At 56.5% G+C, this 22,504-nt stretch overlaps 6 protein-coding genes across 6 annotated transcripts; 5 read left to right on the forward strand and 1 right to left on the reverse strand.

The window, feature by feature from the left end:
* Positions 1 to 188: 188 nt before the first annotated feature.
* JCM15063_005823 (uncharacterized protein) lies at positions 189 to 3,784 on the reverse strand (the record flags this gene model as incomplete). The annotated part of the gene is made up of 5 exons (XM_076681230.1): positions 189 to 227; positions 307 to 549; positions 622 to 2,594; positions 2,668 to 2,724; positions 2,785 to 3,784. The coding sequence occupies 5 exons, from the start codon at positions 3,782 to 3,784 to the stop codon at positions 189 to 191; spliced, it is 3,312 nt and encodes a 1,103-aa protein (XP_076531652.1).
* A 2,154-nt stretch (positions 3,785 to 5,938) lies between these two features.
* Positions 5,939 to 6,628, forward strand: JCM15063_005824 (uncharacterized protein; the record flags this gene model as incomplete). Its single annotated transcript, XM_076681231.1, has 1 exon — positions 5,939 to 6,628. One exon carries the CDS (start codon positions 5,939 to 5,941, stop codon positions 6,626 to 6,628), a length of 690 nt encoding a protein of 229 aa, XP_076531653.1.
* A 1,367-nt stretch (positions 6,629 to 7,995) lies between these two features.
* PDE2 (3',5'-cyclic-nucleotide phosphodiesterase PDE2) lies at positions 7,996 to 11,174 on the forward strand (the record flags this gene model as incomplete). Its single annotated transcript, XM_076681232.1, has 7 exons — positions 7,996 to 8,678; positions 8,754 to 9,208; positions 9,280 to 9,599; positions 9,665 to 10,003; positions 10,071 to 10,278; positions 10,343 to 11,069; positions 11,138 to 11,174. The coding sequence occupies 7 exons, from the start codon at positions 7,996 to 7,998 to the stop codon at positions 11,172 to 11,174; spliced, it is 2,769 nt and encodes a 922-aa protein (XP_076531654.1).
* Positions 11,175 to 11,602: 428 nt separating this feature from the next.
* Positions 11,603 to 12,651, forward strand: JCM15063_005826 (uncharacterized protein; the record flags this gene model as incomplete). The annotated part of the gene is made up of 4 exons (XM_076681233.1): positions 11,603 to 11,856; positions 11,921 to 12,118; positions 12,184 to 12,239; positions 12,299 to 12,651. The coding sequence occupies 4 exons, from the start codon at positions 11,603 to 11,605 to the stop codon at positions 12,649 to 12,651; spliced, it is 861 nt and encodes a 286-aa protein (XP_076531655.1).
* A 126-nt stretch (positions 12,652 to 12,777) lies between these two features.
* Positions 12,778 to 15,790, forward strand: JCM15063_005827 (uncharacterized protein; the record flags this gene model as incomplete). Its single annotated transcript, XM_076681234.1, has 10 exons — positions 12,778 to 12,890; positions 12,951 to 13,052; positions 13,113 to 13,522; positions 13,579 to 13,637; positions 13,703 to 13,759; positions 13,825 to 14,029; positions 14,092 to 14,159; positions 14,220 to 14,414; positions 14,479 to 14,607; positions 14,672 to 15,790. 10 exons carry the CDS (start codon positions 12,778 to 12,780, stop codon positions 15,788 to 15,790), a joined length of 2,457 nt encoding a protein of 818 aa, XP_076531656.1.
* Positions 15,791 to 17,765: 1,975 nt separating this feature from the next.
* JCM15063_005828 (uncharacterized protein) lies at positions 17,766 to 21,256 on the forward strand (the record flags this gene model as incomplete). Its single annotated transcript, XM_076681235.1, has 7 exons — positions 17,766 to 17,886; positions 17,981 to 18,049; positions 18,172 to 18,324; positions 18,402 to 18,566; positions 18,647 to 18,846; positions 18,935 to 19,748; positions 19,812 to 21,256. 7 exons carry the CDS (start codon positions 17,766 to 17,768, stop codon positions 21,254 to 21,256), a joined length of 2,967 nt encoding a protein of 988 aa, XP_076531657.1.
* Positions 21,257 to 22,504: the final 1,248 nt, after the last annotated feature.

The following is a 22,504-nucleotide window of genomic DNA, read 5'->3' on the forward strand; positions in this document are numbered from 1 at the left end:
AGATGGGTTGAGCAACAACGAATCAAGGAAAGAATAGGAAAGAAAGACAGCAAGCTGTTTTGGAAAGACTGCATAAAAAAAGGGGGACCAAGTGAACAAATTGAAAAAGTTATTTACGTATGAGGCAGCGGCAAGAAGTGAATAGTCTATAGCAGAGCGAGGAAACGATGGAGGCGGTTTTGTCGAGATCACAAAATGGTAGCATCGTTACCGGATGCGAGTGCGCGCTGTAAGAAGGTGAAGTGTATCGGACCGCAATGATCAGTCTCTGAATAGCTAGCGAGAGAAAAAGGAGGCATAGCGTACATCTTCGTCGGCCATCTGAGCGAAGCGATCGGGTGACGTGCGACGTTCTTGCGATGTAGCAGATGCAGTCGTGGAGGACGCGCCAGTTCCATTCGCGTCACTCGAACCAGCCGCAGCTGTTGCGGTCGCTCCAGTGGCATCGGGACGGGGTCGTCTTCTTCGGCGGCGACGGGGAAGCGTGATAAACTTGGGCAACGGTCGAGCATCGAGGTCTAGCGCGACGTTTGTAGCGGCTTGCAATGCCTGTGAAGTGAATGAAAAGACGGGCTCAGTCCCTCTGGTGAAACAAGCCGTTGAAGGAGAAAAACAACGCACCTCGATCAAATCGATGACACCTCGATCGTCCTTGGCCTGCAGCAGGAACTGCTCGCCCTCGGCTCGTACTCGTACAACATGTTTCCTCTTGATATAATCGGCCGCGAGTCCCGACTCTGCGTTCTGCAGGGAGTAGTGACGCAGGAGGAGGTTGGTCGAAGATGCCGTTGCTTGCTGAATGATACGACTCTTCGCTTTCGCTTTCGCGTCTTCAATCGAGAGCGGGAACCTGCTGCCGTGCAGACTGGCGTCGACGCCGTACTCGCCCTGATGAAAGTGCAATGGCGGAGGACCATCGTGGCCGGCAATGTCCACGGGCACAACGGACCAATCCTCCTCCCCCGGAATCGGGTGTGTGCGCAAGTCGTACTTGTACACTTTGATTGATGTTCCATGTAGCACGACATACTGCCGTTTCCACGCACGGTCTTTCGCCTGGACACCCGGGGCTGTGAACTCCATCTTGCGAGGCATGAACCCTTCGATGTGAATCGCGCAGGTGTACTGGGGCAGACCTTCTCTGCCTTCCTCCTCTCGCGGTTGTACGTCCTGACGCGGGCCGAAGCCTGGTTGACGAGCAATTGAAGTGTAGGCCGGGGGCGCATCCCGGAGCTCGTACATCGAACGAGGTCGGTGAAGTCGGCCATTCGGGCCGTTCGGGCGCGCTGAAAGGCGTGTCTGAGTCGGAGAAGCGGCAGTAGGTGACGATGCCGTGACAGGAGATCTGGGCGTGCGCGGCGAAGCGGGAGTCTGCGGAATACTGATCGGAGAAGGTCGTTTGTCGGTGACCGGGGATGCGGGCTTGCTGAGGAAAGACGGTCCAGGCGTTTTTGCGCCTCCTGCGGTTCGCCAGATCGGGTCGAGCCCTGTGATCGCTGCCGTTCCGAGCGGTTCGTCATCGCTATCGACCATACTTGGGCTCATGAGGGCCACCTCGCTCTGACTCTTGAGCCGATACAGACCATGTCGAACTGCCGCCTCGTCCTGCGGATTTGTGGCTGTGGCAGACTGCATCAAGCCTGGAGTCGACATCATTCTCGCATGCGTAGCCTCCTGCGCTTCGACCTGTTCTTGAAGGGCTGGACGCTTGCCTCGAGCCACCTCCGAGATTGACATGGGTGCGAGTGGTGTCTGCGGCGGCACGCCAGGAGTCCGTGTACTCGAGGACGCGGCGGGTCGAGGCAAGTCGAAATACGATTGTTCGGCGGTCTCAGTCGATGCTGGCTGTGGTCGAGCCGTTCTGACAGTTCCAGGAGTAGCCGGAGCGAAGGTGACCCAGGAATTGCTCGGTCGCCCTCCAAACAAGGTCGGCGAAGCGAGACCCACGAGTGAAGGGAGGCGGTTCGACGACATGGTCGAAGCGCTCGGATGACCAAAGTGCTCGCTTGTGAATTGCTGAGAAGCCGGCCGAGGGGTCTGTGCCGGAGTGACTGTCCGGCTGACTACCGGCGCTTCATCAGCGCTAGCGTACTGATCCCCCTCGTCGTCCGATGTGGCCGAAGTCGTGTTCTCGGCTTCCCCCTCGGTCTCGCCCTCCAAGTCTTCCGTATCCGTATCCAACTCGTCGTCCTGCTCTTGTTCCTGTTCCGACTCGATCGCTCCCACCGATGGCCGGGCAATCGCATTCGTGGACAAGAGACGAGGCAAAGCTTGTAGACGAGCTTGTGTCGTCGACCGAGGACGGACAGAGGCGATAGGCGTGGCGGACGGGATCGGAACAAGCGGTTCTGCGAGAGTAGGAGGCGCGCCTTCATCACGATCGAGGAGGAGGGTAGCGGATGGCGGAGATGTCGGGCTGCGAGATCCAAGATCACCTAGACTGAGGTTCTCAATGTTGCGAGTTTGGCGACGGCTGGCAATGGTCGAATCAGGCGAAGACATTGTCGGGGATGTCGAGTCAGACGACTCTTCGGGCAGTCGTAGTGATGTGAGGACCGTAGGCGCGTTCGAGGGTCGACGAGCGAAAGGACCGGCTATCGCAAGAGGATCGTTATTCTTCAGTACCCGTTCGTGTGGAATGGAAGCATGCGCGCGAAGAGCACGTACCACTCAACGCCGGAGACGGCGAGGTTGCGCCTGATGCCCGCACGAAATCGCTGAGATCTACAAAGACAAAACGTTCTGATTAGTCCTTCCTCCGAGCCAAGAAAGGTTCGCGCTTACCTTCTTCTCGTTCTTGTCGTCCGCTGAGAGCGCGAGCAAGTACCAGAGAGCTGCGTCGCCTCTTTTCTGCGCTCGAGAGATGCTCGCGCGGAATTGTGACTTCGGCCGTGTCGAGATCGGGAGAGGTTGCGGCTGTCGACACATCCGAGGCTAGTGCACCGTCCGAAGAGCCGAAACTACTGCAACTGAGCCCCAATTCGGTGGCTGGCCGAGTGCGTTCGAAAGACTTTCGGCTCTCCTCCAGTGGGATCGTCCGGGTTCCAGGTGCAGGGGGAGATGAGTTTGGAGCGGACGTGATCGAGTGTGCTGAATCACGCCTGCGAAACAGGGATGGCAGCGAAACGGGTGGCTTCGAAGGGCTCGTGGGGAGAAGCCCGTTCGAATTCTGAGCAACGGCTGAAGTCGAAGGTGGTGAGGGCGACCGCGAGTCTGCGCCGGGCCCTTCCAAGCTGACTCTCCTTGATGAGCTAGCGCTGCTTGTACTGCTCCGCGCACCTGCATTGCCCGCTCGCGAGACCGAGCCCGAGTGCTGCCGTTGCTGCTGTGTCCGTTCCCCATCACCCAGCTCTGCGCCCCGACTCGTGCTCTTGGACCTCGTCTTGCTCAGGAGTCCCGACAGCGTGACCGAGAGTCGATTCTTTGATTTGCTGCTGCTCGAGGACCTGCGGGTGCGCGCGGTGGGTTCGATGACGCTTGCCGAAGCCGAGGACAAACTCGATGTAGCTGCGGGCGGGGATCCTGCGGGCGCGCCCAGCGTACTAGCCGCCATGTTGGACGCCGCGCCTGGTGCATACCCTGGCGCCTGGGGGACGGCTGTTGCAGGCGAACTCATGAAAGTGGAGGCCGTTAAAGAGGGGATCTGATTCGTCCCACTGTCGATCGGGGTCGAAGGGTCCGTCGAAGGCGTCGCAGGCCGTATAGGCAGGTCGACAACGAAACGCGGGTCGGGTTCCGTGACGAACGAGAACGAGTTGGTTTTCGAGGAGATTTGCTCCGACATTCTGCTGCAGAATTCAGGAGCTCCTCCCAAATCGCGATCGACGTCCCCGTAATTTGTTTGTTTTGTCGCGGCGCAGCCCTGTTTGCAACTCTGTTGCTGCTGTCGAGCGGGCCGCTAGTCGTGAGTACACAGCGCAGTGGATAAGGAGTTAAAGTATGCCGAGCGCCGCCCGCCCGCGAGCTACAGTAGCTTATGCAGCAGCGTAAAGTGGTTACGAAATTCTCGTGCGATTCGGTCTCGCGCAGGCGCCCACGCCTCCACAGCATCCCGCTAAAAATTGCCTGATAGCTTCTCATTTTAGTAATTTAAGGTCTGAGTGCTCCGTTCCCACTCCGATTGTTTCATGGCGCACATACCTTCGTGCTCGCCGCTACAACCTTCTCTCGCCCTGTAGTTCTGGTTCCTTTGCTCCGTCAAAGACCTTCTCAGACGGCTGTCGGCTCATACAGCAAACATCACACCTCAGTGCTGTGATCGCACAGGACACCGCAAGTAGCCAAATCGTCCAAGCCGCACACGACTTGTTCGTCCATGCGCTCTGATCAAATGTACTCACCCCACCAGAGACAGTTCTCTCGAGCACAAGCGATGACAAAGAGAGTTCGTAGGGCTTGGTAAGACGTAAAAGTCGTGGACAGCGTTTACCTCAGGTACAGTACATGACCTGGGCCCGTCGGCTGCAGTGTTTGTGCGAAAAAAGAAGCCCGCGCTCCGTCCGCAGTCTCCGACGTAATGGCCGACTCGGCGCAGCTCAAGACTACGAATACTGTATGTAACACTCAAATACAGTATTACCCAAATACAAGTTGTGCGACGAAGCTCGCTGTGGCCGGCCGGACTCATATGATGTATGACAACCTCAGTCCGATTTCGAGGGAGCGAGACTCGAGCAGTGTGCTGTAGATGCACCGTACCATACGCACCAGGCTCTGAGCACCTGGCCCGTTGATCATGAGCGACCTCGCGCGGGAAAGCCGAAATTTTGATCAGCTCTACCATTCTCGAAGCACTGGATCTCGAGCGATCGTTACAGTATCAGCTTGCAGAAATTCCCGAGTACAGTATGCAAAGTAAGCTCTCAGTCGACGGTATGTATGAGAAGTCGGAACAAAGAGAAAATAGGAGACTTCCGTCGATCCCATCGAAGAGAAATTACGTAATTCGCCACGTGAAATCCGGCAGCGCTGCCGGTGCGCGGCTGAAAGGCGCCGCTGCAAAGTTCGCATGCCTTCGTGCCGAGAGAAGGAAATGTTATTGCTTCCACACACCAGACCACACGCAGTGTGTCCTTGCCTGCACAGATAGCACGGCACACCAAGCCAGCTAAACGTCTCGCGTACCAGAACGGCAGGCAACTCGGCTCTTCAGAAATTTGGACAACAAGCGCTTGATCAAGCTACAGAGATCTCGCTCGCCAGTCGGTGATGCCTGTGGAGAGGGTACCTACTAGTACCGGTAGAAAGTCGTCAACCAAAGGCAGGCACATCGTGCAAAACAACCCGTGAGTTTCGCCGCGCAAGCAACGGTTGTTCCGTGCGACGAGATCGCTCTCGCCAACTCTTGCTGATTCGATCGAGGCACATCTCACCGCGTATAGGCTTGCGAAAGGACAGTCGTGTACGACCTGCCGCCAGCGTAAAGTTCGATGCGATGCGGAGCGACCAGGTGAGCTTCATCTCCTCGCTGCGTCGAACCGAGACTGACCTCGCATTCCTTCGGGTTCTGAACGGCTCCGTAGCTTGTAAAGCCTGTTTGAGAACGGCGAGATTCGAAGGCCGCGATCCGAGCACCGTGCAATGCGTCTATACGAGGCGAACCGCGCAGGCAAGCTCTCCTGGCCCATCTGCATTCTCGCAAGAACGCCACCAAGGTGTAAGCGCACGTCCGCGAGAAACAACAAGAAGCAGTCTCGCAGGCTTGCTGAATGACAGTCTTGCAGGCCAAGCTGCCAGCTCCGGTGCGTGTTCCTCCTATTGTCTGCTCTGCATGCCTTTTCACTGAGTGCTGCGTTCCTCAGACCCTTTCCCTGTGCGACTGCCTCAAGCAAGTCGAACTAGCTCGTGGGACTCGATTGCGTCCTTTCCTCCTTCAATCGCCGACGCTTTCGCACCAACTCCACCTTTATCCTCTTCGGCCGCTTCGTCACCCGAGGAAATGTACATCCCTTCTCCGCCATCGACTGCCGCATCTCCGGCACCCAGCATCTTTCAGCAGACGGGTCCGTCGACTTCTTCGGTGCCTTGGTTCACGCAGCCTCCTCCCGCGTTCCCAACGTATCAACAATCACCTTATTTGCCTGGCACTGTCAAATCATCAACAACCTCTAGCGTCCCATCGCCTAGTGCCTTTCCTCCAAATCCCCTAGCGTATCCTGCTGCACAAGCGCTTTCCTACAGCTCAACGACCCCGATCACTTCGCAATCCCAGTCGTACAAACCCTATTTCAATACTGGCGCAAACAGCGCCGCGGATCCCTCATTTCCGGGATACTATTCTGCTCGAGGTCCAGCCTTGCCACCAAGAAACGAACCCGAACGAGCACCATTTCGTCAAACGACGTTCCCATACGCTGCCAACTCGCTTCCTCAGCTCGCAATGCCAACAACATATCCGTCGCCTACATATCCTTTCAATGCATATCCAACTGCTCCATATCTGCCTACTTCTGCCTCGTACTCGACACTCGTCGACGAGCAACAAGCATATACGCTCGTACCGCGGTTCGAGCTCCCACCGATCAACTTGCTTGACCCGACTCATCTTACAACATCTTTCGCGTCAGATGGCGGAGCTCAACGATCTCTCGATCCCTCGGCTCGGCGAGCGAACGATTGCGAATACTAGGCTCAGAGGCATCCTTCTGACCGACTCGGATCCTACATTGGCGCTTGCTGCCTATGTCCCTTCAGGAAACCCTATCTTATCTTGCTCCTGCTCCCCAGTACCATCTCGCACAGACTACCTCCCATCCCATTGCTTTGTTGTAACCCTGCGCAAATTTTGCCTAGTCTCTCCTTTGTGCCATATAGTACATCCTCTGCAACATTCTGTCTATGCAAGACGCTCGCATATTTAAGGCATGCTCGCGGTCGTCGACTCGTCCGAGTAGAGGGGCGTTAACACCGGTTTGCCTCCGGACCTTCGCATCCCGAAAATTTGGCCCGGTCGCAATCGGATGGAGCCTTGCACAGCAATCTTTCCAAGCCTCCGAGAGTGTCGCCTCGCTGCTGCCGAGAGCCGCCGTTGGTTCCTTTCTGCGACAGGGGTCCGCCAGTTCATTGACTAGACAGTTCCGTGTACAGGTTTGGCGTAATCCCTTTCGTCGTGCTTTCGCTCCCGAGCTCTGGGTTGCACTCGAGCGCGGCAGCCCATTGTTCCGTTGGCGAACAGTCCGCACACAAAGGCGGCTTCTCTTCGCTCGTCCCGAGAATGTGGAGCACCAATTATTGACGAGAACGGCCCAGTGCGGAAAGCAAGAAAAGTGTGTGGCGGTTTCACTCGAGGACAAAAAAACGCTCGGTGTTTTTTGTCTTGCTCTGCTCCGGCTCAAGATCAGGTTTGTGCCGACCCACGTGAGCCGTCGGAACTCCGCCGGAGTATGCAGCTGACTCGGAACCTTGACGGCCCGCAATTGACGAAGCTTTCGAGTTTCTGACGAGTCTCGTTGTTGTTGTGCTCAACAACGAGCACGTGCACGCGCGATCCGCGGAACGCCACTGAGCCACATTGAGCAGTGAGGACCAATGAGCCGCCGCTCACCAAGTCTAGATACTACCTTGCGAAACTCTCCAGAGGGCGGTACGGCCCCAAGCTTTTGTTATTGAGGAAGAGCCAAGGCTCGCGGCGGTATGGAACGCGAAATAAGTGATTTTCCTGTAAAGGCTGACCATCAGCTAGCCACGGGAACGCACAAGTTCACTGAGTTACAGTGACCAGTTTCGCTATTCTATGTCCGTGCAGATATTTTCACCTGCGGAGTCTCCGATTCAGTATTTATCCAAGGCTCGTGAAATTGTACTGTACGTACAGTTGCGGCAAGCCTGAGCTAGCGCTCCCGAACGGTCCGCAACCGCGCGACTCGCGAGAGCGGATCGACCGCAGGCCTCGGTCGAGGCAAGCCATTCGCGAGATTCTCGACCGCTTTCCCCGAACCCCGCTCTCTGCTCAAGCACAGAGGGTGAAAAAACCTCGCTGGGTCCGACCGACAGATCATGTCACCGCTGTTCAGCAACCCGTTCACCTCGACAGGGTCGCCATCGCTTCCGCCCCCGCTCCCGGCGCTCCCGCTGCCCACTTCGATCCGGCGCACCTCGCTCGTACGCGCTGCGAGTCCATCCGAGTCCGACCACATGCCGACAGTCGGCCCTCACGCGAGCCCTCCAAGAGGGCCTGGAGACCGGGAAGGCGGATCAAGTGGTGTGGGAACAAACAGTCCGTCGTCCGGCGGGATCTCATTCGTGTCGCCATTCGCACCGCCAGGCAAGCGAATCAGTGTCTCCCAGGCTTCAGGATCGCCTAGGAGGCGTCAGAGCCAGACCGAGGCGACAACCCGGCCAGTCTCGCGCGGGCGACGGTCGTCGAGCGATGTGCAAGCCTCTCCCGCTGCGACACCTCCGGTCGTGCGCTCGCCTAGTATCTCGTCCGCCACGAGCTCCTCGTACATGTCGGGGTACCTCAGCGGTACCGCAGCGCACCTTCCGAACCCGTTCCTTTCGACCAACGTCGATTTTACTCGACGGAGGAGTGTTGACGTTGGAGTTCTCGGCGTCGGAACGCACAGGCTACACGGCGCGACGGCAGTCAGTAGGAGAGTAAGAGATGCCGTCGGACCAGACGCGGGCGACAAGGAGACTGGAGTCATCGGCGCTGGCAAGAAGGGCGGTCGGGATAGACTGTGAGTCCAAACGACCCTGACCTACAACTCGCTCTACCACAAAACACTGAATCGCTTCTTGTGATTCGCGTTCAGTCTGGGTCGTCACCTCGCATCGCTACTAGCTCACTCGCTCGCGCTGTGTTCCGAACCCAAACCTGTCGAGCCTCCTCGGAATGAAGACCAGGGGCTTTGCCCGAGCTTCCAAGGCCTTCCTCTGGTCGCAATTCCGGCGTCGCCAACAATATCTCGCAGTCCGAGTCAGACAGCTTCGACCGGCTTCTTCCCCGACTCGACAGTACCCAGCAGCGCGACTTCCCCGATCTCTCTATTCGAGTGTGACGAGTCCTCCTCTTTACCTACCACTCCCGCCCCGATTCTGCCGGCTGCGACATTTCCGGAGCTTTCGCGCGAAGACCGGTTCCGGCTTATCTCGAGCTTGCAAAGCTGGTCATTCAATGCCATGGCATTCACCTCGGACGAACTTGTTGCCGGTGTTGGTCTCATTTTTGAAGGTGTGCGGAGCATGGAAGGCGTTGACTTTGACCTCAGTAAGCTCGACAAACTGTCCTTCCCCATTGTAAACAGTCCCACCCAGATAAGCTGACTCTATTCCCAACAGCTCGCATGAAATCGCTCCTCATGTCGCTTCGATCAGCCTATCATTCGAGGAATGGTTACCACAATTTCTCGCACGCGACCGACGTAACTCAAGCCTGCTACACGTTCCTAGTCCGCATGGGACTTGCACCTCCGCTGTATTTGCTTTGCGAGGAGGATTACGACTCGAGCGCCGGCGAATCCCGGCGCAAGTGGAGGCGGAACAGAGCAGTCGAGCAGGGACGGATGGGCGAGCTCTTACGGCCAATGGACGTCTTTGCACTCATGGTCTCCTGCATTGGCCATGATGTGGGTCACCCAGGACTCTCGAACGCCTACCTGGTACGTCTCGCCACTTTCGACTGGCACTCTTGGAGGCTGCGCTATAGCTGATGTTCCTATTACAGGTGAATGCGCGGGCGCCGATTGCCCAAGTCTACACCGACAAATCGATTCTTGAGAATTTCCACAACGTTACCTTGATCCACATGCTCCGGAAGCATCAATTCGATTACTTGCTCGGTGGCGATTTTGGACGTCTCGGCGATCAGGCGACGTCGTTCAGAAAGATCCTCGAAGCATCGATCCTCGCGACCGACATGAGCCGACACTTCGAATTCGTGCGGGAACTGTCAGAACTCGGGCAAAGCTTCGCAGAGAAAGAGTCGGGGCAGATCAGAGATGTCGAAGCCGATCGTCTGCTGCTCTGCGCAGGGCTGATCAAATCTGCCGATATCAGCAATCCTGTCCGTTGATTTGACCTTTAAACGTCATTTGACCCCTTCTGATTGACATTGTCGTCTCGCGTTACAGAGTCGACCGCATCGTATATCTCAAGTCTGGTCGGCTGCACTGCAAGCCGAATGGTCTGTCCAGGCTAAAATCGAAGCCGATTTCAACCTGCCGATTACCGTCATGGTGCAAGATCCGACCGACTCGAAGGCTCTCGCAAAGGGACAGATGGGCTTTATCGACTTATTCTGCAAACCGCTCTTTACCGCCATGGCGAGCTGTGTCGACGGTGAGTGAACTGTTCATCGCAAATGGTGTCTCCTCCTTTGCTCACGCTTTCGAGCGTCGCGCAGAATTTCACGAGTTCAACGACAAATTGCGAGATGGGCGACTTGCATGGGAGACCATTTCGCTGCAAACGGATGCCGCCTTCTCGCGACCAGCGCCGAAAGAGTTCCGACTGTCGCCTGCTCCGCCACCTCGTAAATCCCCCAGTAACACGAGCTTGAAGAACGCTGCTGCCACAAGCGCAGGCTCTGCTTCTTCTGGCGTAGCGACCACAGCTCCCGTAGCGAGCAAACCGATCAATGTGCCTACTGAACCCTCGTATAAGGCCCGGCCGTTATCGCTTCGAGCAGTTTCCCAGCGTCACGGCAGGAACGCATCGACTACTTCGAACTCCTCGACCAAGTCGTCACCGTTGTCCCCTATCTTTATCGGGTCGGCTTCTAGCACCGCAAGTGCAGTCTCGAGCTTTTCGCAACTCTCGGCGCTCTCTGCCAACAATGGCAGAGCGACGACGGATCTCAGCACGTTGTCGTCTTATGGCGCGAATGGGAAAGACCCGTTCCTCTTGTCTACGAGCGGCGGGTTGACAAGTGCACTCCTGAACCGAGGGGCGTGCGGAGGTGCGTGTCAAGGGTCAACAGCACTTTGTGTTATTTGCGCTGTCGCACAGCGAAGAGGCTCGTTACCGAACAACACACTCGCCGACTCGGATACATCGGAGGAGGAGGACGAAGAGCTCGATTTCTACGAGGAAGGCGAGGACCCGGACGTCTGGCCACCTTATCCTTTCCAGTACGCAGCTCTTGCTTCGATCATAGTCGCTCGCTCGCTCGCTCACAAATATTGCTCCCGCTGCGCAGACCTACCCGTAGCGTGGTTCCGGCTGATCGAGTCTAAGCTCGCGCCCGGACCCGATTCTACAAAAATTGGGCACTCGCGGTGTCACTCGTTCCGTCTTTCTCACTGTACTCATACCATTCTGCTTAGACGGGATCACTTCCTGTCGCTCAGTCGTCTCCATACATAGAATCTCTAGGAGTGTGTTGTTCTTGCCCCGTGTCGTGATCGTGTGTAGCAGCAATTCTGTCACTCTCTCTATCTCTCTGCTTCTGTCTCTCGGAATCCTTCATGGGACTTTTTTCTTAGAAAAGGGAGAGATGAAGTCTCGCAGAGGTACAACAAGTCACGACTCGTGTGTTGAAGGATTGCGGCATGTCAACACCGAAAGTCAACTACTCCGACGCGCGCGCACGCGACTTCCCGTCTCGTCGACCGTTTCACGCTACTGGAGAAGACGGTTAGGAGGGGTTTTCGCTGCAGTGGATATGTCGGCCCTGTACGCGAACCCCGTCCCATTCAAGTTCTTCGCCGAATTAATCGACCAACTGTCCAAATGTACCGCCCGACCGAAACTCGACAACCCACTGCGCGACCAGCCTTCGAAGCAGATCAGACTCGTACAACGATGGATCGATCAAGTCAAGCGCGTGCACGGGCAGGAGATGGGAAATCCACTGCCGCCTGGAACCGTCATCATCTTCTTTCGACTATTGTTTCCGGAGGAAGGAGTACGGCGCAGGTAAATTTAATGCGTTAATGTCTCGCGTTCGACGCTTAGCTGACCAGTGAGGATATTTCTGCAGGTACGGGTTGCAAGAATACACGTTCGCGAAGGAACTTGAGAAACATTACCGCGTCGCGGAGGGCACCTTCGCGGACTGGTGTCGAACGTCAGACGACGATGTAGCAGCTGCTACAGGAAGCCTAGGAGAGACTGTCAAACGCTGGCTCGAAAGAAAGGGAAAGTGCTTGGCGGGTGACAGCGCGCTCACGCTCGGAAGGTAAGGCTGGCACCCGTTAGATTCGATTTTCGGGCATGCTTGCTCATGGATGCCTCGATTGACAGGATTGACGAGCTCCTTGACGAACTCGCTTCGACCTCGACTTATTCAGCACGAGACGGTAAGTAAGTGTCTCGCCTCCTGCTCGAGATTGCGCTGAGGAACGATCTTTCGCTGCAGTCCAAGCGTTACGCGCCCAACCGCACTTCCGCATCCGGCCTCTCGACCAGATCCTGTTCGACCTACTGCACCCACTAGATGCTTCCCAGACGGCCTTGATGATTCAGCTCATCTTGCGTGACCTTTCTCCGATCCTGTACCCGGCTCCGTCCGAATCGGTCTCGGTGTCGCTCAACCAATACACTTCGACGTGCTATGATCGGATCGATTTGGTACGGGTCATGCACGCATGGGATCCGCGCATGGCACGGATACACCGCACAGTCGCAGACCTCGACTGGGTTGCGGCAACGGTCGAGGACTGGATTCGCAAGTCGCTGCCCGCCTTGAACCCTGCGCTGAGCACACTTTAATCTGATGCCATACACGTGCAGGTAGCGGAGAGACTCGGCCAGTGTCCGTTTCACCGATAGTGGGCCTGCCGATCAAGGTCTGAATCCTGCATCTTCCGTCAAGCTGTTCCGAATTCCTACTGATACATGACCTCGCGATCTTGTCAGGTGCCGAAGTCACAGAGGCCAGGAACCTGTAGTAAGGCGACGAAGCATCTATCAGGCAAGGTCGCAGCGGAAACAAAATACGACGGAGAGAGGTCAGTCCTGCTCGTTTCCGCAAATCCGTCGAAACAAGCTGACCATTCGGGCGGAGACAGGCTTCAAGTGCATATCAACCTCGATTTGCCCTTTGAGCAACAAATCCGTATCTTTTCCAAGAGCGGACGTGACAGTACTCAGACTAGGCACTTGCTTCATCCGTAGGCTTCCCTTCCTGCGGCGCACTTCGCTAGCTTCTCTAATCCTCTAAGACTGAGCAGAATCATTCGTGCTTCACTCGGCCTCGACATGGGTGATCGCTTTGCCTCGGATCAGCACCTTTTGCTCTCGTCTCGCGCACATACCGTTCGGCGCCATACATCAAGACGAGATCCTCCACCAACAACTCTCGTTCTCGAAGGAGAAATGGTACCGTACAACGAAGATACGCAACGAATCGACGAATTCTGGAAACTTGCTTGGGCAACACGCTCGAATTCGTTTCCCTCGTCGTTGACGAGTCCGAGAAAGCGAAGTCGAGTCGATAATAGTCCCGAGACGGGAGACACGGGAGATCCTGCGACGCCCAAGAGATCGATCAGCTCCCATCGGAGTATCGACATCAACAACCTGCATCTCAAGATCGTCTGGTTCGACGTACTCGTAGCAGGCCAAGAAAGCTTGGTGCATCGTGAGCCTGAAAATTTTCCGAAGCTTGACATCGGACTCATCTCGAACTCGACTCAGACACCTACTCCGAACGCATGGCACGACTGCGAGAACTTGTACAACCAATTCCAGGATTTGTAGGCTTTCTTGCGCGGATCTGGACTCTCAAATGGCTGAGCTCATCAATGCCGATATATCGCAGAGCATGCTCGCCGAGCAGGTCACGCTCGACTTTGATGACCGTGCAACTGCGCTCGCGGCAAGTTTTGAGTTTTCTGTAATGCCTCATGACGAGGGTTCTGACATCAGGCTTCGACCATACAGAATTTGCGCCAGCATTTCGCCAAGGTCATCACTGACCGCTGTGAAGGTCTTATGTTGAAACCCATCACATCGACCTACAACGATTCTCGCCGAGGTCAGCACTGGATCAAGCTTAAAAAAGACTTTATCCCGGGAGCTGGAGATACGCTTGATTTCGTCGTTGTGGGCGCTTCGTGGCAGAGGCAACGAGCGAGAGAATTGCTAGGCATGCCCGACACCTTCCTCGACTGACACTGCCAGAGGTACTGACTTTGTTTCAGCGATCAGTGCCGCCGTCGGCTTACACGACGTTCTTCATCGGGCTCGAGGCGAGCGACCTAGGCGCGCCCATGCATGTAAAGTAGCTGCTCTCTTGAATGCTCTGCTCCGCAGGCGCTGACAGAACACCTTGACAGCGTGCCAATAAGAAGCATTATCACATACTTTTCTCCGCTTCCTACGGTCTCGATCGACAGCAACTCGACGCACTGTGCCATTCGATCCGACAAGATCGGCCTGTGACTTGGGAGCCATACCCCGGTAAACAACCGGACAGTCTCTTCCGCCGCCTCAATGGCGCGAGAGGCAAGCACACGGTGTACGAGTCTGCTGTGAGCTATTAGCCCGCTCCGAGCACGAGAGGCGATCGAGCTGACAGGTCTACCAGTTTTTCAGTGCACGTCATTCACCTTCTCTCTGGCCGATCACCTGTACTCTTACGCGTTGAGACCGACGGTCATCTTTCGCGAACCTCGCGAGATGGAATTGAACGGAGCCGGATTCCAGCGAACGCGTGGCTGCGACGTTAGTGCGACCTTGAACTTTGACCAACCTGCGTTCAGCATGCTGACGAGCTCGTAAACAACAGTATTACGAGCTACGATGGCCCAGAATCACAAAATTCGCTCGAACCGATGCCGAGCCCCTCACGCTCTCAGGCCTCCAACGGACTGCCCGAGACGCCATGCAGATCGAGCCGGAACAAACCGATTCGCAAATCATTGCAGATCTGTTCAGCTGGTCCAAGACCCTCGCTTCACCAGCCCGACCACCGAAAGAGTCGCCACAAGCCAAATACGAACGCGAGTTGCAAGATTGGCTACGGAGGTTGGAGGCAGCAGACGGGATCGACGAGGGCGCCAGCTCTTCGCCATCCGAGGAAGATAACACCGGATCGGATATCGTCTGTTTCAGCGACAACGAGGCTGTATCCGCAGAATCTGCGGCTCCATGTATTTATCGACTTTCAAGTCCTCGAGCTACCTCTCGTCACGCGGCTACTCTCTCCGACCTTGAGAAGACCCCACCGGTCATGACAAGCGATATGCCTGTGCCGGTTCCGAACGCGAGTCTGGCCAAGAGCACCGCCCAACCTTCTCCGAACTCCAAGCTTGGACAGCCCCAGTCTACAAGTCGACGCAGCCCAGGAGGCAAACGCTCGTTGTCGGACTCCGTCTGTCAGGCGCTCGAGGTCAAACGACGCAAACTGTCACAATCTGAGCTTTCGTCCTCCACGCCAAGACGTAGCGCTTCGACCGGTCACCTCTCGCTCACAATTGCTAACCTGCTCGACTCGCCGTCTTTGACCGAGTCCAAGATCCCGACGTTCAATCACGCTTGGACGCTGTTCCCGCCTCGTCTTGCGTGTGACAACTCGGAGCTTCCGATTCCGGCGCATCCTCTGTTGGAGTCGCTCAATTACCTGTCGACACCCGAGCACGTCTTGTGGGCAGCGGGACTGCGAGTGCAGTCGCGGCCTCGATTAGGAGCAACTCAACCGCGGCGACAAGGATGGATCTTTGTCTCGCGAGGGTTCGAGGCGGAAGCGATTGAATGGGCGAACACCGCTCTCATCTCACAGGATCTTCCTGTCGAACGCGAAGCTCGACTTCAAAAGCAGACAGTGTGGCTCATCAAGGCAGACGCATTGGAGACGAAAGAGTTAGGTCATCTGGGATTTGGAGATGAGCTCTTGTCGATTTTGTAGAGCGCTATTTATCTACCTTTCATGATCGCACCTAGGGCTCGGTGAGTAACTATTCAGCAACAAGAGAAGCGGTAATTATGTGTTTCGCGAGAGGCGACAGGCGGGGACGAAATGCGTTCGGCCTTCTCAATCCTTCGCAGACCTCGTATCGATTCGACTCAAATTCAGGGCTCCTCAGCTCGACCGCAGACTACTATCGGCGTCGGAAGCTTGCGGGCGAGTGATGGAGTCGAGGCGGGGTGAGGGGAAAAAGCTGCGCGAGCGAGGAATTTCACTAGCGTCATTCGCACGAACCTTTCGTTCGCGAACGTTCGCTCCTGTCTCTCCATGACTCGAGACAAAGAGGAGTCAGGTGGAGATCAAGAGCGGACAGAGGGTGGTTCTGCTCTTGCTTCCCTATTCTTCACTACCCTTGTAACGCAACCATAGCTATCATAACAAAGCAGTTGCGAACTACAGACACTCGTGAGTCTTCTCTCTCTCGCTGTCTCTCCCTCGCTCCCCTGCTCCCGATTCGCCTATCTGCTGTCATCATCGTCGCCGTCATCGTCACCATTATCGCCGATGTCATCGCTGTCAGTCTTGTCGCGGCCGTAGCTGACTCTTATCTGTCCGGTCTGGTCTGCCGCCGGTACTGCTATCACCATCCAGCATTCATTGCCGGGCACAACGCCGAGCTGCCTATCGCCCCTGAACTCCAGATCTTGCTCAAGACCCTCCGCTCAGTCACAGGTGTTCTGACTTGGTTCTGACTGCTTACCCGCGTCAATCCCCGCTGGCCCCTGCAACAAGTGTTGCTTTCCTCGTCGCCAAATTCCTGGAACTTTTGTCAGATCATGCCTTGTTCATCCTGCAAAGGTGAAACCACGGCGACAACTCGGCAGTCTGGTATACGCTACACACGATATACGCCGGCTGGACATCGAACTAGCACCAACGCCAGAAGACCGATCTCCAGGAAAAAGAACGTTCAACGATCTGGATGACCAGAGACCATGCATCAAGCGGCTCGCTTCGCTGGCGGGGACGGTTACCGACCAGGACGACATGTTCGATATTCTCCAGCCTCTCAGGCTCGCCATCGCGCTCGACTCAGTCGTTGCGTATTCTGCGCTGTGTGCGCTGTTCGAGACGGTCGTGATCGAAGCAGACCATGCACCACCTCAACCCTGAGCACGAACGCCCATGATGCGACAATCACGACAGTCTCGACGAGCGCACACAGCGCAAGATACGCAACGACTGAGTTGGGCGCGATGGCGAGCTTGAGGGGCCGGAGAATGTCGAACATGTCCGTCTGATTGGTATCGGCTTCGACCAACCGACGAGCGAGCCACTTGATGCATACCTCTGGCCATCATGATCGTTCAGCGCTCTTCTTCCTGGAGATAGGTCTTCTGGCAACGGTTCCACTCCGATGTCCACCCCGTACAGACCTCGCAGCGTATGCCAGACAGGCGAGTGGCAGCCATGGTTCAACCTTTGCAGGTTGAACAAGGGAGGATCTGAAGAATGATCCAGATGCTCTGCGACGATGCGTGGAGCGCTTCCGGGCTCAGTCGATAAAATGCGCCTGACGATCTCGACGAGATCGCTGAGCTTGAGTATCTGAAAGAGAGAGAGATAGGGAGCGTTTCCAAAGTGCTCTGGCCTTCTGAATCCGGCCAAACTACTCGAAACTTGATCTCGTTGTAATAGAATACGTTTGGTCCGAATAATGATAGAATTTGGAATCCGCGAATCTCGGTGGTCGCCTCGACGCCCCGACTCGTCTCGACTCGACTGACGCAGTCTCTGTCGCGCTCGTGAAGCTACCCTCGAAAGTCGCTCGAAGGGACTCGCGAAGGACGGCATCTCGGTTTCGACTCACTCGCGCTCATCACAACCGGAACCCTCCCGCACCACCCTCGAGGCTAGTCAATCGCTGCACGTACCTAGCTACATACCTACTCGCGTAGACGCTAGTACACACATCATGTTTGGCGCGACCTCGACCGGGTTCGGTGGATTTGGTCAACCGAACCAACAACAAGCACAGCAACAACCTGCTCAGGGAGGGGGATTGTTTGGCAACACGAGTGGAGGATTCGGATCGTGTACGTATTTCCTCCTACCTGAGCCTGCGTTACAAGACATTCTCGCCTTCTGGGGATAGGAAGCCTGATCGACAGGGTTGATGGCATCTTACAGCATTCGGAGCGAGTTCTACCCCTGCGTTCGGCGCACCTGCTCAGCAACCCGCTCAGAACACTGGATTCGGTATGTCCCCCATTCTCTCCCCGCAGGCGTACGCGGTGAGAGGCGAAGACGCGATCGAGCCGTTACCCCGCCTCTTCTCTCTCTCTCATGCCAAGCGAGCTGATTGATCTTGTTCCTTCAAGGCGGATTTGGTGCTACTACCTCGACCACTCCTGCGTTCGGTTCTGCCGCTTCGGCGACCCCAGCGTTTGGATCGACCCCGTCGACGGGCGGTGGACTGTTTGGTTCAGCTCCCGCTACTAACACGGCCAACACGGGATTCTCGTTCGGTGGAGGTGAGTTACGTGAGAGAGGTCCTCGATTGACGTGGAATGATGGACTGAGAACCGAATTCGAAAAATCACCTATTCAGGCGGCACATCGGCATTCGGTTCCAATACGAACACGGGTACCGGTACCACCGGTGGAGGCTTGTTTGGCGCTGCAAAACCTGCCACGACTGGATTCGGTGGGTTCGGGCAACCCGCTCAGCCTGCTCAACCTCAACAACCGGCAGCGGGAGGACTCTTCGGAGGAGGTAAGTCTGTCTCTCGAGTCGACATACCCTGGCGCTTATGGCGCGAGTTCCACCTGACGCTCGGAAATTGGGATCCGCAGGTGCAGCGACTGGAGGGTTCGGAGCTACCAACACGTTTGGAGCGGGCGGACAAGTGAACGGAACTGCGACCGCACCGTACCAAGCGACCCAAGTCTTGGAACCACCGGCCGAGGAAGGTAAACCTCCTCCAGCGAGTCAGACTGCCCACAACTTCCAGAGTATCACGTGCATGCCGCAGTACAAGAACTATTCTTTCGAGGTAAGTAAAAAATATCGATCCCTTTCTGAGCGTCTTGGGCCCGGGTGTACAGGGTTACTGAACCCGCCGCGTTGTGCTCGTGTGTCAGGAACTGCGTCTGCAAGATTATCAAGCCAACAGGAAAGGTCCTACCGCTGCCCCCGGATTTGGCGGCGGTTTCGGAGCGAGTTCGACCCCAGCGTTTGGTGCTCCCGCCGCTCCCGCGACTGGAGGAGGACTCTTTGGTTCCTCCTCGACGCCTGCGTTCGGTTCGACTCCATCTGCACCGACGACTGGATTCGGAGCTGCTCCTGCCACAGGTGGAGGGCTGTTTGGAAACACGGGCGGAACTGGCGCTTTCGGTCAACCTGCGACCTCGCAACCCGCCACAGGAGGCGGACTGTTTGGTTCGACGCCTGCACAACCCGCGACCGGTGGTCTCTTCGGTTCGACTGGAGGCACGAGTGCGTTTGGTCAACCGGCGCAGCAACCCGCAGCGACCCCCGCGTTCGGAGGATTCGGAGCGGCAGCCCAAAACAAACCCGCCACGACCGGGTTCTCGTTCGGTGGCGCGAGTACGACGACGCCAGCGAGCACCGGTGGAGGATTGTTTGGATCGACTCCGGCCCCAACGAGTCAACCCTCGAATCCGTTTGGACAACCTGCCGCTCCCGCAACTGGAGGTGGTTTGTTTGGATCTGCACAACCTGCCGCCACTTCCTCGGCTCCCTCCTTCAGCTTTGGCGCGAGTGCGAACAAGCCGCTGTTTGGTGCCGCAGCTACGCCTGCAACGTCGGCGCCCGCGTTCGGTGCACCCGCTGCCGCAACGGCGCCGAAACCGTTCTCCTTCGGAGCTCCCGCTACAGGAGCAACGGGAGGAGGTCTCTTTGGCAGTAGCGCTCCCGGCCAGAGCTCGGCTCCTGGTACGAATGCAATCTGTTACTTGCCAGAAGAACGATTCACTGATCTCGGTTTTCGATGAACAGCATTCGGAGCGACGCCGGCACCTGCAACTGGAGGAGGACTTTTTGGAGGAGGAAGCACTTTCGGCCAACCGGCACAACCGGCTGCAGGAGCGGGAGGTCTGGGAGGCGGTCTCTTTGGTGCAAAGCCTGCTCAACCTGCCGCGAGCGGCGGATTGTTTGGCTCAACCACTCAACCTTCCGGGGGCCTATTCGGTTCGACGGCTCAACCTCAGGCTCAACCGCAATCGACTTCACTCTTTGGTTCAACTGCTCCTTCGGGTGGATTCGGTGGCTCTCTCTTTGGAGGAGGAGCATCGACGAACCAGCAACAACCGGGTCAGCAACAACAAATCGCATACGCTTCTTCGGAAGATCCCAATGCGTACGGCTCGAACCCGCTGTTCGCGAGCGTCGGCAACTCGCCAGTCCGGCCTGTCGAGGAGAAGAAAAAGCCACCTATTTTCACCGCGTTCCGAGGTACCCCGGTTCACCGCTCCTCGACCAAGATCACCCGGCTGAGAGGGTTCGGCACTGCATCGACCGCTTCACCTGCCGTTGCAAACGGATCTCCTCTTCCCTTCGCGTCGAGCCTCGGTCCGTCTGGACTGTCGGCCTCGAACGGAACTCCCGCGCGGGCTTCACCGCTCCGACTTGGTAATGGGCTCTCGGACGATGTCGTCCTGAGTCCGAACGCGTTCGTGTCTCGACCTAGCGTCAAGAAACTCGTCATTGACCGCAAAGCGCTCGGAGCCAGCAAAGGTCTCAGCACGCCCAACAAGGACGGATCGTCGACTCCTGCGCGCGCGAAAGTCACGTTCAACCCAGAAGCCGAAGTTCCTGCACGCTCGTCCATCTTTGGTGACTCGGTTGCTTCGCGTTCGGCGGTCGGAGGCGACGCTGAAACGTCTTTCGCCGTGTCGGATTTGGGAGATAGCAACACGACTTTTGACTCTCCCTCGCTACACAAGACCACTGCCGACTGGCCCGCTCGACGGCCTACGAATGCAACGACGTCGCGACCAAAACACGGTGATTACTTCACGATTCCTTCGCTCGAGACGCTGCGCAACTTCCCGGCCTCGAAACTTCGTTCAGTACCTGACCTCGTCGTCGGTCGCACTGGATTTGGTCAAGTCGCGTTCTCGCAACCGGTCGATTTGACCACGCTCGACACGGTCGAAGACCTCTTGGGTGGAATTGTGCGACTCGAGGATCGCAATGCGACCGTGTACCCTGAAGAGTACGAAGACATGAAACCTCCTGCTGGGGAAGGACTCAACGTGCCCGCGACGATCACGCTCGAGAACTGTTTCCCGCTCGACAAATCGACTAGGAAACCTATCAAAGACGCGGATCACCCGAGGGTGCAACAACACGTCAAGCGGTTGCGAAACCTCGATGGAACCGAGTTTGTCGATTTCGAGGCCGAGACGGGCAAATGGACGTTCGACGTGCAGGAATTCTAAGTGGGCAGGGGGTTCATATTACGAAGCGAGTACAGAAGGTAGTTGTTGCATGAAACGATCTTTTCGTCAATAGTCTCTGCAAGCTCGCGCCGCCCAAAGAGAGAAGTTTCCTGAGCAGGGCGAGAAAAGTTGAAGGAGAAGCGAGGCCGAGCTCGGCGAGAGAGAGACTCGGTCATCGACTTCATCGCCGAACGTGTCGTAGCTCGCGTGGCTTTGCTGTGCTTGTGGCACAGCGCCTGTATTTCTCCGAGACTTACCGACTGTGATAGAACCGAAACCCGTACAAGGAAGACGTTTGCAAAAGGGAGTTGTAGCGCACACATGATGCTCAGAGCGAGAGCGACATGTCTTGTCCGATATTCTCTCTCGCTGCGTCACTCAGACTGCACAGCTGCACGTTTCCCCAGACAGTACAGTACCACCCACGCACCGGGAGCTTTCTATTCACTCCAACGTTCAGCCCGTCCGTTTGTATTCAATTTGCTGCGAAGAGCCCGAACGTTTTCGCCCAGGCCTTTTCGGCAAACCTTCTCTTCAAGTTTTGGCGTTTCCGTCTTTCTTGTTGCCTGTCCCAAAGTGACGACTCTGGTACTGTAGTCTCGACCACGACTAGCGTTATAGGTTAAGCAGACGAGACTTTGAGTTCCGAGAGCTCCGCCACGCGCCTATCATAGAAAGCCTAGCATTTTCAAACATTAAGGCACTTACTTGCACTTGCAAGTGGCCAGGGCCACGTCATCGCCTGTTCGTAATTCCGCAAGGTGATTCGTGCACAGTGCGAGCGACTGCATCGTAAATGGTCCGAACAGCGGAGCGAGCTCATCCACTGCTTTTGCCACTGCAAAAAAACTGGAGAACAGTTCCCGGGCGAGGACATCGATGGATCGTCAACTGAGCGAGCATGACGAGCTTATAGCTTATAGTCCGACGTCGGAGGACAGGTGGGGAGAACCGCAGGCATCCTCGAGGTGCCCGTGGGCTAGGTCCCGATCTGCGCGGTCGATCTGATGAAGTAGCTGCATGATCATCTCTTCGAGTCCTCGCTCCGATAAAAAAAGGCCGATCTCGCGTTTGACCGATGATGATGTATTCCGCAGGTAAAACGAGCGCAGAAGAGGGGGGGGGGGGGGAGGGGGTTTTTTTTTTCGGGGGGGGGGTACCCGGCCGTTGAAAAAAAGCCCTACCGGCGCCATATCCCGTATTTGAAAACCCCGCCCGAACCACTCCAAAAGAATCGATTAATAGAGT

The sequence above is a fragment of the Sporobolomyces koalae genome, assembly GCF_050403365.1.
Source record: "Sporobolomyces koalae JCM15063 DNA, S_koalae_JCM15063T_v1_ctg60, whole genome shotgun sequence".
Taxonomy (NCBI): domain Eukaryota; kingdom Fungi; phylum Basidiomycota; class Microbotryomycetes; order Sporidiobolales; family Sporidiobolaceae; genus Sporobolomyces; species Sporobolomyces koalae.